At 42.5% G+C, this 13,319-nt stretch overlaps 1 protein-coding gene across 3 annotated transcripts in view; it reads left to right on the plus strand.

The window, feature by feature from the left end:
* Window positions 1–13,319, plus strand: part of LOC126469986 (extended synaptotagmin-2-B) — a 182,197-nt gene that overhangs the window by 22,095 nt on the left and 146,783 nt on the right. For all 3 annotated transcript variants that reach the window (XM_050097431.1, XM_050097433.1, XM_050097432.1), the window contains exons 3-5: window positions 254–394; window positions 580–656; window positions 4,454–4,520. In XM_050097431.1, coding sequence (XP_049953388.1) covers window positions 254–394; window positions 580–656; window positions 4,454–4,520 — 285 coding nt within the window. The remainder of the gene's footprint in view (window positions 1–253; window positions 395–579; window positions 657–4,453; window positions 4,521–13,319) is intronic.

A 13,319-nucleotide genomic window follows, 5' to 3' on the forward strand; every position in this document is an offset into this window, starting at 1 on the left:
ATAAAATAATAATGTTATTTTGCAAGGATAACTTTTCCAAAACTTGCCTTTAGTTTTTAATAGTACTTAAAATGATAGAAACAAATTTTTTTGTACACATAACAATTGAGATGTCCCTTTTGTAGACTGAATTAGTGGTGCATTATTGGTCACATAGAAAAAAGAAATGAATTATTTTATGCAGTGGTGATCACAATGTACTTTTTCACTCAAATAGAAAATTTACAATCGTGATGAAATACTTTTATTGCAGATCCTTCGTCATGTTTGGCCAAATGTAAATCACTATGCTAAAGATATCCTTAAAAATACTATTGAACCAAGCATCAGAGAAAGCTTGGTTGCTTACCGCTTAAGTGGCTTCCATTTTGAGAAAATGGTATTGGGTAGTATTGTAAGTATATCACAAACCATATTTTATAACTAATTTCTTATTTAATACCCTTGAATATTTTCTTAAATCATTATTTAGTGAGTATGGTCTGCAGAATATGTACAGAGAAACAGAAATGTCTGCAATCCAGTTAAAAAGTCTAGTGCATGCTAATTGTAAAATATATTGAACATTTCATTTTATAGCCCATGAGGATTGGTGGTGTGAAGGTATATGACCAGAATGTTCCACGGGACCAAATTATTATGGATATGGATGTTTCGTAAGTGCTATTTGCTGTATTATTATTATTATTATTATTATTATTATTATTATTATTATTTTGGTAATGTTGTTGTTGTTGTTTCTGACAACTGTATTTTTATGATGTATGAAACAAGCAAGATAGCAGAGCAATCTTACGTTTTGGGTTGCAATCGTAATTTTATACAATGAGAGTATTTTCTTTATCTGTTGGAGAAGGAAGAGAGTTATTCAACCTTTGTGGCCAGTACTGCATCAGCTCGGTGCTTCATACATTACAGGGGAGAATGTTATGCAGAATGTTTCAAAAAGGTTCATCCAGTTTCAAGGAGTATATTCTACATGAGTGAAGGTAGAAGCATGGAGTAAATCTTAACTTCATCTACTTTTACATGTATATTCTACAAATTGCTATTAATTACATGTTACAGGGTACTTCCTGTTGTAGCACTTATTAAGGCTTGTTCCAGTTCTATTCATGTATGGAGTGCACAAGATTGCTTGCCTAAATGCCTGTGTGTGTACTGTAATTAGTCTAATCTTGTCTTCATGGTCCCTGCAAGAGAATGCACAGTGGTTTTTAGTATAATCCGACAATCCTCTTTTAATACTGGTTCTTGATACTTTGTAAATAGGTGTTCATGGTATAGCTTGCATCTATTTACAAGCTTCTGCAACTTCAGATTTTTTAGAAACTCTGTGACACTCTCCCATGAGTCAGACAACCTGTGATCATTCATGCTACACTTCTTTGTATACGTTCAACATCCCCTCTTAGTTATTTTCTGTATGGCTCTCACACACTTAGAGCATTGTTCTAGGATGGGTCGCATGAGTTCTTTGTAAGCAGTCTTAAATTTCCTAGTATCCTGCAAATGAACTCAATTGTGCTGCCCATTTTGCCAAAAAGTGAGCCTATGTAACAGTTCCATTTCATATCCTTACAAAGTGTTACATCCAGTTATTTGTCTGAACTGACTGATTCCAGTTGTGACTTATTGATATTATAATCATAGGATACAATGTTCTTTCATTTTCTGAAGTGTTAAACTTCACATTCCTTCATTTAGAGCAAGTGGTTTATCATTACCATTGAGGACTTCAAGCAGTTGAATTCTGTATGATTAGAAACATAAACGTTGCCACAAAACCACACACACACACACACACACACACACACACACACACACACACACACATGCAAAATTCTGTTGAATGTGTTGCACACTTTGAACAAGTGCTCAGGGGAGACCTAGGAATTTCTCATAAACAATCCATGTCTTGAAACTACTGGGTCATTTTCAAATATCTTGAGCTGTAGAACGATTCAGTGCTTACTCACAATGAACATCAAACCACACAGTTGTAACTGAACTGCACATGTTGAAATGGCGAATGGGAAACATCTTTTGTGTCTCTGTTATTGTCATCTTGACTCGATGAACTGGTTAATGAATGAGTGAGAGGGCAAGCTAACTACAGCAAGGAGGCCTTTATCAGCAACCACACTAAATCAACTACTTAAAACTGGTGCGAAGGTGAACTTTTAGTTTCAGTGTGTAAATTAAAATTCACCCCAAATTTCTTTTTTCGTTCATGTAGAAGAATGTGAAATTACATGAATCTATTTGAAACACCATGTGTACTGCAATATCAATTTTATCTTACCTTTAAAGTAGTTAAATTCATAGTCGAAATTACCTGTGACAGTATACTTACCTTTTCAGCAGGCTCTAACCTCTGTTGTTAGTGTTGTTAAGGCACTTATTCCAGTATTTTAAATTTCAGCTGCTAAATTAATGGAATATAAATTTGGATTATAATTTTACACATAGTGTTCATGTGATTTGTGTAGTTTGTTTGTTTCACCTGGAACACACTGTTTTAATTTCTGATCTCTATACGGCATGTTGATTTGTAGTAGCGCTCATTCTCATTTTGTATTATTAATGTCAATATGGTGCACATTAACCTACGTTTGTAAGTTCATACTAAGGTTGATAAATAAGTACCCGCTCATGCAGAGGAAATGAAACTTTGTGGGTAACCTTGTCATGGGACTGTCAGACACTTGCAGCATATATATATGTAATATATGTGTAATTGTTCATTCTAACTTGTAACACTATTGTCATCTCTCAACGAATCTCTTTCCATGCTGGTAATACTTTCCCTCGTACAGAAGTCGCCGTAAACAAAGACCACTATCAGGACATCATGAATGCTACAAAGCACTCTCTCTACCACTTTTTTTTTTTTTATAAATTGCATCTATCTGAATTTATGAGATCCAGGGGAATTCCAGTATGTTTCCATTCTATAGAGAATGCATCTTTTTGTGTTTATACTTGTGTGCTAAATACTTCAGAATAATTCCTTCCATGAGGTAATTACATGCTGTCAGCAAAAATGCTTTGTGTTCTAGATGTCATCATTCAGTGGCCGCCTAAACCATTTATTAGATCCCTTGGTATTTAGTTGGCACTAACTTGATTAAATTTCCATTTATCTTGCATTATATTATACACTACACTGTAAAAACTATTTAACTGGTGTGCCAAGTTTCACAGCTGGATCTGTTGGTAGTTCCGAAAAGTATTGACATTAAGTGAAGATACAACTGCTATTAGAATTATATATTAATACCTTCAACTGCTGACGGGTGTTGGTATTTACCAATGGGGACAGGTGAAAATGTGTGCCCCCGACCGGGACTCGAAGACATTCTTACCAAGTCCCATAAGAGTTCGGGTAATATGTGTGCATCTGCACAGAAGAAGGAGGTCATGGCCAGTATTGCTAGAACTGTATAGACACCATATCCATGTAAGTAAACAACTGCTATTGGTCACCCAGAACACAAAAAAACTTTGTCTTCAAATGGACATCTTAAAAAAAACTGCACCACCTTCAGACATGTTCACGTAATCGTCTCCATGCTTGTTCAACATTTTCGTATGAATTTGAATTGGATTTGTTATGGTGCACTCACAAATTTAAAAATACAATTCTGTTCTCCACCAAAGAATGATAACAGCATGCTTACCACCTTTGCTCAGCAGTTCACATATCTGCCACAGGAACCAGAAATCATTGAAGTAACTTGCCTGTGAAGTTTGAAATAGAGTTGTCCAAATGAACATAGTAGAATGTAAAATGATGTTCTACGTGCTGCTCTTAAATTATGCCAGAGAAGGTGTAAATTTGCTCCCTTGTTAACATCTGTTTGAGATTTTCTGCAGTTTTTCCCACACCATTCTGAGCTGCATTCCTATTATTTCTTTCTGCTCGAATCTGACCATATAACAGACATTGTAAGTACAAAACATTAACAGGATTCCTCCAGTCATTTAGCAGGCTTAGCTTATATACGAATTACCATGCTAGGTCATATTTGTGACCTGTAACATAACAGAAAAACACCTTTTTGGCCTGTTACTGTGTAAGGATTAATGCTGTTTGAAAGATGAATTTTGAAAGTTTGTAGGGAATTTGTGCGTGTGTGTTAGAGACAGTCTCGCCAACCTGTAGAATTTGTGCGGCAATACTTTGTCTTGTCCAAATAAGATTAGCTTTGAGTGTATCATCCCAGATACAGATTTGATGAAATTATTTGGATATCTCACATTAACATAAGAATCTAAGTTGATTATTGTTCTTAAGATACAAAAATGTGCGTTGTTAACATAATAAGTTTCAGACTAAAAGAATTTAAAAAATAATTTTACTTCATTTCCAGAGTGATTCTGACACTTTTCTTTTTAGAATTTCCGTTGTGTGTGATGAGTTTTAAAGTTTACATTTCTTATGTTCTAGGTACGCTGGTGACTGTGATATATCTTTTAGTATTGGTGGAATCAAAGGAGGCATTAAAGATTTACAGGTGTGTTGTATTTAATATCTAGCATATTTTCTGCCATGCCAATTACATGTGTGTCATTGCGCTTAGGTTTGTCATCATGATCATCATTTAAATCATTATCATTACTTCTGCAAGCATACTACATGACAACCACTAGTAAGGTTTTGTGAACTTAATACTTGTATATTCTTGTTTCCCTGCCCCACCCCTTTCTTACAAAACGGGGGGGGGGGGGGGGGGGGGGGGTCTCCGCTACTCCTCATCAGTTCCTCATTCTACTAATTTCATCCTGCTGGTTCTAATGTATCTGCATTGCCAATTTAGTGCTGGGTGCAGTTCTCTTTATACCTCCTGTAAATTGGTACTCGGTATATTCTGTCTCTCTCACTCACACATAGGCATTTTTGAGCTCTTTACCACAGACTACATGCTGTCAATGCAGCCACCGCACTAACGAAATTGGCATTTACCTTTATGTATTCTTGATAGCTGTTACAAATATACAAGGTGGCAGTCAAATGGAAACAAGACAGGCTATATAATGTGCATGATGTGGATGTTGGTAATGCAGGCAGGTCGCCCCCCCCCCCCCCCCCCCTGCAGGTCCGGGAATTAGAATAGGCCCGAGGTATTCATACCTCGACAAAAAGGAGTCTCACATGTTTCGGCCTTTATGTGATGGTCCTCTATACGGTTTGACCTCCATTTCTCAAAATTTTCCCAAAGAGCGAGCCAATTGGGGAAGGGTGTCTTACATAATGCATAGTGTCCATCATGCGCTGAGACCTCTTGCATCCTTCGTCAATGTGGATCTGCACTTACGCTCATTGTCCAGCTGTTGGGCGAGGTCACCCTCCTGAGTGTGTTTTCCTCCATCCTCTGTGCAGTATCGCTTTCTGCACTGCTGACGATTATGGTCTTCTTAGCTCGTTTGCGCCTGATATCCAGCATGGTAGCCAGTCCATTGTGGTGGGGCTGCCATGTACCCTGTTGGTTGTAGCCCCCTGACAACACAGGGATAGCTCTGCTGCCATTAACTCCCCACGTATGCCAAGGAGTAGATGCCAGTCACCCCGGGGCATTGGGGCTCTTGGCAATGGCCATTCAGCCAGTTGGCTTTGCTGTGGCTGGGTGACACCTTTGGGGAGGGCTCCTGGTCAGAGTGGGTGGCATCAGGGCAGATGACACGCCATGAAGCGTTGTACGTCATCTCTTGCTGGTGGTCAAACACTAGCAGTCTCTAAGTGCAGACACTAGCAGTCTCTAAGCGGTCAAAGTCTGACCTCAGTGCTAAGAAATACAACCCCAAATCGTATTCCTCCCTGGCCACTCCATGGGAGGAACACCAGGCTAAGGATGGCAGCAAAGCTTATTCTCCCCGGTATGTCATATGTACGAGAGTCGATGGGGAATCTTCCTTGTCAATGAAGCCTCAGTTTTTTGTGTGGAGCATTTAGAGGACAAGTTTGGGTTGGTGGAGGGCTTCTCCAAAATGCGGTCAGGGTAGGTCTTGATCAAAACAGCATCATCTGCCCAGTCATGGGCACTACTCGCCTGTGACAAGTTGGGGAATGTTTCTGTTTCCGTCACGTCCTATAAGAGCTTAAATATGGTCCAGGTTATCATATTTCACAGGGACCTTCTTATGCTGTCTGACGACGAGCTGCGCGAGTATTTAGAGCGGTGAGGTGTCCACCGGGGTCTGAGGGATAAACAGGCTGCCACCGGTGCCTTCATCTTGGCCTTCGAGGGTGACACATTACCCGAGAAGGCCAAGGTGATGGTCTACCGCTGTGACGTAAAGCCTCCCCCGATGCGGTGCTTTAAGTGCTGGAAGTTTGGCCGTATGTCTTCCTGCTGTACTACCAGCATCACCTGTTGGGATTGTGGATATCCTTCATATCCCAATACTCCCTGTGCCCCGCCTCCCATCTGTGTCAACTGCGGAGAGCACCATTCATCTTGCTTGCCAGACTACAGGATTCTCCAGAAAGAAAAGAAAAATAATGGAATGAAAGACCCTGGATCAACTGACCTACACTGAGCCTAAGAGAAAATGTGAGTAGCTACATCCTGTACATATGACGTCAACCTACACCGCCACTACGACAATGGTTCTACCATCTTCCGTTCTGCCGTGTACAGTTGGCTCTCAGCCGTCAGACTCCACCTGCCCCCTTGGTGGTGGGAAGCACTTCCTTTCCAGTTGCTCCTGCACAACCTACTTCAGGAGCCAACCCCCCCCCCCCCCCCTCCCCCCAACCATTGAGGACGTCAGTCCCCACTTCTCAGCCAGAGAAGCGTAAGTCTTCTTCGGCTCCTCTTGCCAGGAAGGGATCCCTTGGGTCACTCCCTTCCCAGCTTCCCACCAGTGGCAAAGCTGACACCAGCCAGTGGCTGAAGCAACCACAGGTAGCTGGTCACGGTCCTCCTCAGTCCCTGAGACTGAATCAGTGAAGTCTTCCCAGCTGCACAAACCTACGGAGCAGCGAGAGAAACTTCAAAAGAAAAAGACCCCCAAGAACCAAGGCACTGCGGTGGCACCCACACCACCACTACCTACAAGCTCTGTGTCTGAGGATGAGGGGGAGATTCTCGTGTCTGCTGAGGATCTAGATCTCTCCGGGCCCTCGGACACAATGGATGTCGATCACACAGGCACTCATCTTGTGGCAGCTGGTGACCCTGAGGTGTAGACTACCTCATTGAGTGTTTCATGTCTTCCCAGTCGCATGATCTCGTAATCCTCCAGTGGAATTGCTGCCCTCTGCAGCTATAAGGGATATTACAGGAACTGTAGCGACCATAATAGAGTGTCAGGTAGGGTTTGGGTCTTTGTCCTGAACTCAGTATCTAGTGAACGTGTGCCCCTTCAAACCCCTCTTGAAGCTGTGGCTGTCAGGATATGGATGACATAGGAAATAACTGTCTGCAATGTATAGCTTCCTCCAGATGTTGCAGTACCCCTGTACGTATTGGCTGCACTGATTGATCAACTCCCTAAACCTTTCTTACTTTTGGGAGACTTTAATGCGTATAACCCTTTGTGGGGTGGCGCCATGCTTACTGGCAGAGATAGGGAGGTCAAAAATATACTGTCACAACTCGACCTCTGCCTCTTAAATACAGGTGCACCCACACATTTCAGTTTGGCACATGGCACATATTCGGCCATTAATCTCTCGGTTTGCAGTCCTGGCCTTCTCCCATCCATCCACTGGAGAGCACATGATGATCTGTGTGGTAGTGACCACTTCCCCAACTTCCTGTCACTCCCCTGGCATCATGCCCACAGACACCTATCCAGATGGGCTTTAAGCAAGGCAGACTGGGAAGCCTTCACCTCTGCTGTCACCACCGAATCTCCCCCACATGGTGCTACCGATGTTGTCGTTGAGCAGGTCACTACAGCAATCTTTTCTGCGGTGGAAAATGTGATCCCTCATTCTTTAGGGTGGCCCCGGCAAACGACAATCCCTTGGCGATTGCCGGAAGTCACTGAGGCAGTTAAAGAGCGTCGGCGAGCTCTACAGCGACATAAGCGGCACCCTTCTGTAGAGCACCTAATAGCCTTTAAGTACCTGCGTGCCCGTGTTCGCCAGCTTATAAAACGACGGAAACAGGAACATTGGGAGAGGTATGTGTCAATCATTGGGTGCCGTACGTCACCTTCCCAAGTCTGGACGAAGATCAGATGTATTTTTGGGAACCAGACCCCAACAGGTGTCCCTGGCATTAATGTCAACAGCGTGTTATCTACCGACGCAAGCGCAATTGCTGAACACTTTACTGAGCACTGTGCTCGAGTCTCTGACTCGGAGGACCCCTCCCCCCCCTCCCCCACACTCCCCCCCCCCCCCCCCCCCCCCCCCCCCAGCCTTTCGCACCCTCTAACGGCAGGCAGAACAGAAAGTCCTCTTGTTCACTACATGCCACAGTGAACCCTATAATGCCCCATTTACAGAGTGGGAGGTTGGTTGGTTGTTGGGATGTTTAAGGGGGACTAAACAAGTGGGAGGTCCTCGCACCCTTGCACATTGCTAATTTAAACGCTTTAAAGAATAAACTTTAGCATTTATTAATAGAGAAAATCTGTTATTCAGTAGAAGCTTTAAAGTTCTAATATCACTTTGTAAAACAGTGTACATAGCATACAAGTTTGTTTTTGCAACAAAAAAATGATAATTTCTGACCTTCACTATTTACACTGAAGTGCCAAAGAAACCGGTATAGGCATGCTTATTCAAATACAGAGAGATGCAAACAGGCAGAAGATGCCACTGCAGTCAGCAATGCGTAAATAGGACAACAAGTGTTTGGTCCTGTTGTTAGATCGGTTACTGCTGCTACAATGGCAGGTTATCAAGATTTAAGTGAGTTTGAGTGTGGTGTTATAGTCGGCACCCGACCGATGGGACACAGCATCTCCAAGGTAGTGATGAAGTGGGGATTTTTCCCATACAACCATTTCATGAGTGTACTGTGAATATCAAGAATCTAGTAAAACATCAAATGACTGAAGAGACACATTGAACATGAGAGAAGTGCAGCCCTTCTGCAAATTGGTGCAGATTTAAATGCTGGGCCATCAACAAGTGTCAGCATGCAAACCATTCAACAAAACATCATTGATACGGGATTTTGGAGCTGAAGGTCCGCTCGTGTACACTTGATGACTGCAAGACACAAAGATTTACACCTTGCCCGGGCCCGCCAACACTGAGATTTGACTGTTGATGACTGGAAACATGTTGCCCGGTCAGACCAATCTCGTTTCAAATTGTATTGAGCAGATGGATGTGTATGGGTATGGAGACAACCTTAAGAATCCATGCACCCTACATGTTAGCAGGGGGCTGTTCAAGGTGGTGGAGGCTGTGCAATGGTGTGCGGTGTGTGAAGTCGGAGCGATGTGGGATGCCTGATATGTCTAGATACAACTGACAGGTAACACATATGTAAGCACCCTGTCTGATCACCTACATCCATTCATGTCCACTGGACATTCCGATGAACGTGGGCAATTCCAGCAGGACAGTGCGACACTCCACACATCCAGAATTGTTACAGAGTGGCTCCAGGAACACTCTTCTGAGTTTAAACACTTCCACTGGCCACCAAACTCCCCAGACAGGAACATTATCGAGCGTATCTGGGATGCCTTGCAATGTGCTGTTCAGAAGAGATCTCAACCCCCTCTTACTCTTACAAATTTATAGACAGCGCTGCAGGATTCATGGTGTCAGTTTCCTCCACTACTACGTCAGACATTAGTTGAGTCCATGCCACATAATGTTGCAGCACTTCTGTGTGCTCGTGGGGGCCCTACACAATATTAGGCAGGCGTACCAGTTTCCTTGGCTCTTCAGTGTATATCAGTGTGTGCACTTATGTACGTTAACTAAACCTTTGTATATGTGAACTAAAATCTATGACTATGTCCAAAAACTGATTGTTATATGGACAGCAAACAACAAACAAACAAATAAACAAAATAAAACAAATAAACAAAACAAAAAGCTTTACAGGATTTTCTGGCACCGCATACATAAAAGGAGTCCAGAGAGTGATCATCGGAAATTTGTACAGAAATTTGCAGAGATAGCGTGGCCACTCACTCAGCTGCTGAAGAAAAGAGTGTACTTTCACTGGTCATTGTAATGTGAAAATGTTTTCGCTTGGTTGAGGGAATTGTTAACAACTGGACTGATATTGATTTTCTAAAATTATGAAAACTAATTTTTGTTGTCATGGGATACAAGCAATCATGCGCTTGACTGTATATTGATTTACGAAGTGGATAAACAGAACACCTAGTTAGTTGCCTATGTCTCATGTCATAGTGCAGAAAAGGACTACTCTACTATGGAGGAAGAGATGATGAGTCTTAAGTAAGGTGTAACATACATTCAGTGTTATTTATATCTAAGGAAATTTAAGTTATACATATCATACAGCCTTTAAGTGGCTGTTACATTTAAAACATCTCTTGAGCAGGTTAACACACGGGGCAGTAAAACTCAGTGAATTTGATTTTGAGGTAACTAATCCACAAGGCAAGATACTTGGAAATGCAGATAGGCTGCGTCGGAAAAGTTAATACATTGCCATGCATAGGTTCCACCACTGCAGAATGGTAGAAGGCGCAAACAGCTTATGAAAACCAAATTATTTGAAATGCAATCCCAAATCATTGTGGGCAACAGTGTGTTATGAAAGAAAACAAAGCTCAGACTCCATATTGTGGTACCAGCTACATTTCGAGATTAAGTATTAAGGTGGGTGCACGATAATGTGTTAGCAGAACATGGGGGTTATAGAAAAATGGAATGATGTTTAGCAGAACAATATTGGTGTTGAATGCATAAGCACAACACAGAACAGTATGTAAAAAAACTGTGTACCAAGCATCCAACGAGTCACGTCATTAGTGCATTGCACTGCAGAGATTGCTGGAGGTAAGTAAACTATTTGAGATGATCAGTTTTGACATCCCAGGTTCTCTTGGGCAAAAATGGCAGAAAATTTTTACTTATTAACAATAGCAGATCACCTTTCATGCTACAAAGAAGTGACAGCTATCCAAATCAACAAGCTGACATAGTGGGGCAAGCTGTGGTCAGTAATTGGTTATTAATGTTTGATACTTGATGAAGCAGATCCTTCCTTGGATCTGCAACTGCCTTCTAATTTAACTGATGAGTCTGTGATATCTACACTGAAGAGCCAAAGAAACTGGTACACCTGCTCAATATTGTGCAGGGCCCCTGCGAGAACACAGTAGTGCTGCAACATGACGTGGCATGGACTTCACTAGTGTCTGAAGTAGTGCTGGAGGGAATAGACACCATGAATCCTGCAGGGCTGCCCATAAATCCATAAGAGTATGGGGAGGGGGGCAGAGGTCTCTCCTGTACAGCATGTTGCAAGGCATCCCAGATACGCTCGATGATGTTCCTGTCTGGGGAGTTTGGTGGCCAGTGGAAGTGTTTAAACTCGGAAGACTGTTCCTGGAGCCACTCTGTAACAATTGTGGACATGTGGGGTGTCGCACTGTCCTGCTGGAATTGCCCACGTCCATTGGAATGCACTGTGGACATGAATGAATGCAGGTGATCAGACAGGATTCGTACATATGTGTCACCTGTCAGTCATATCTAGAAGTATCAGGGGTCCCATATCACTCCAACTGCACACACCCCACACCATTACAGAGCCTCCACCAGCTTGAACAGTCTCGTGCTGATATGCAGGGTCCATGGATTCATAAGGTTGTTTCCATACCCGTATACGACCATCCTCTTGATACAATTTGGAACGAGACTCGACCAACCAGGCAACATGTTTCCAGTCATCAACAGTCCAGTGTTGGTATTGATGGGCCCAGGCAAGGTGTGAAGCTTTGTGTCGTGCAGTCATCCACGGTACATGAGTGGACCATCGGCTCCAAAAGCCCATATCATTGATGTTTCGTTGAATGGTTCGCACACTGACACTTGTTTAATGGCCCAACATTGAGACCTGCAGCAATTTGCGGAAGGGCTGCACTTCTGTCACTTTGAACAATTCGCTTCAGTCAATGTTGGTCCTGTTCTTGCACGATCTTTTTCCAGTCACAGTGATGTCAGAGATCCGATGTTTTACTGGATTCCTGATATTCACAGTACCCTCATGAAATGGTCGTATGGGCAAATCCCCACTTCATCGCTACCCTCGGAGATGCTGTTTCCCATTGCTTGTGCACCAACTATAACACCACATTCAAACTCACTTAAATGTTGATAACCTGCCAATGTAGCAGCAGTAACTGATCTAACTACTGCGCCAGACACTTGTTGTCTTATATCGGCGTTAGTGACCGAAGTGCTGTCTTCTGCCTGTTTACATCTCTCTGTATTTGATTATGCATACCTATACCAGTTTCTTTGCCACTTCACTGTAGATGATTTATTGTGGCAAAGTCCCCCTTCTGGCATCGTCATTCCTTGAAGTCAGGATTATTCTTCATATCACGACATACTGTGTTTCTGGATTTAACCCAGTTTGATTAATACTGCCTAGGGATTGAGAAGCCCCATCAGTGGATGAGGTGATTTCACTCTTTCAGTTCTCATATTGTTCCTTCCTACCACCTAAGTTGTGGAGGTGTGAAGTTACCAATGACATGCAGTTATGGTATAGGAGTTGATGTAAGTATAAGGGGTAGTCAAATGAAAACAAGACAGAGTGAGAGAAAGTAAGTAAACTGTTTGTTACTTCAAAAGTACTTCCCAGAACTGTTGATACATTTATCCCACTGTGAGACAAGATGGACGATGCCTTTAAGGAAAACTGCTTGCAGTCGCCTATGGAACATTGATCGTACCCATGTATGCACCTCTTGGTCTGAAGCAAATAAGTGGCCACAAATATCTCTGCAGGGTCCCAAAAATATGAAAATTGCATGGGGAGAGATTGGGATGGGACTGTGTGGAAGATGTTGTAAGGGCTTCACAGTGAAACTTCTGCAGTGTAGTCAAAACAACCTTGGCAACATGTGGATGGTTGTTATCCTGCTACAGAATGATGCTGTCCACAACTTTTCTGAGTGTTTGAACTTGATGGCACACTTCAGTTTTTGCAAATTGCCCACATACTGCAACGCATTAATTGTGGCATTGTGTTCCAGAAAATCAATGGGCAGCAGGCCCTTGCAGTCAAAGAAAGAGGCCATTTAGACTTTCCCAGAGCTGGCATGCATGACTTTGGATTTTTTTGGTAGGGGTAAATCCACGTGCTTCCATTACTGGTTCAGACACTTGCTCTCTGGCTCAAACTGAT

The sequence above is a fragment of the Schistocerca serialis genome, chromosome 3 (assembly GCF_023864345.2).
Source record: "Schistocerca serialis cubense isolate TAMUIC-IGC-003099 chromosome 3, iqSchSeri2.2, whole genome shotgun sequence".
NCBI classification, from domain to species: domain Eukaryota; kingdom Metazoa; phylum Arthropoda; class Insecta; order Orthoptera; family Acrididae; genus Schistocerca; species Schistocerca serialis.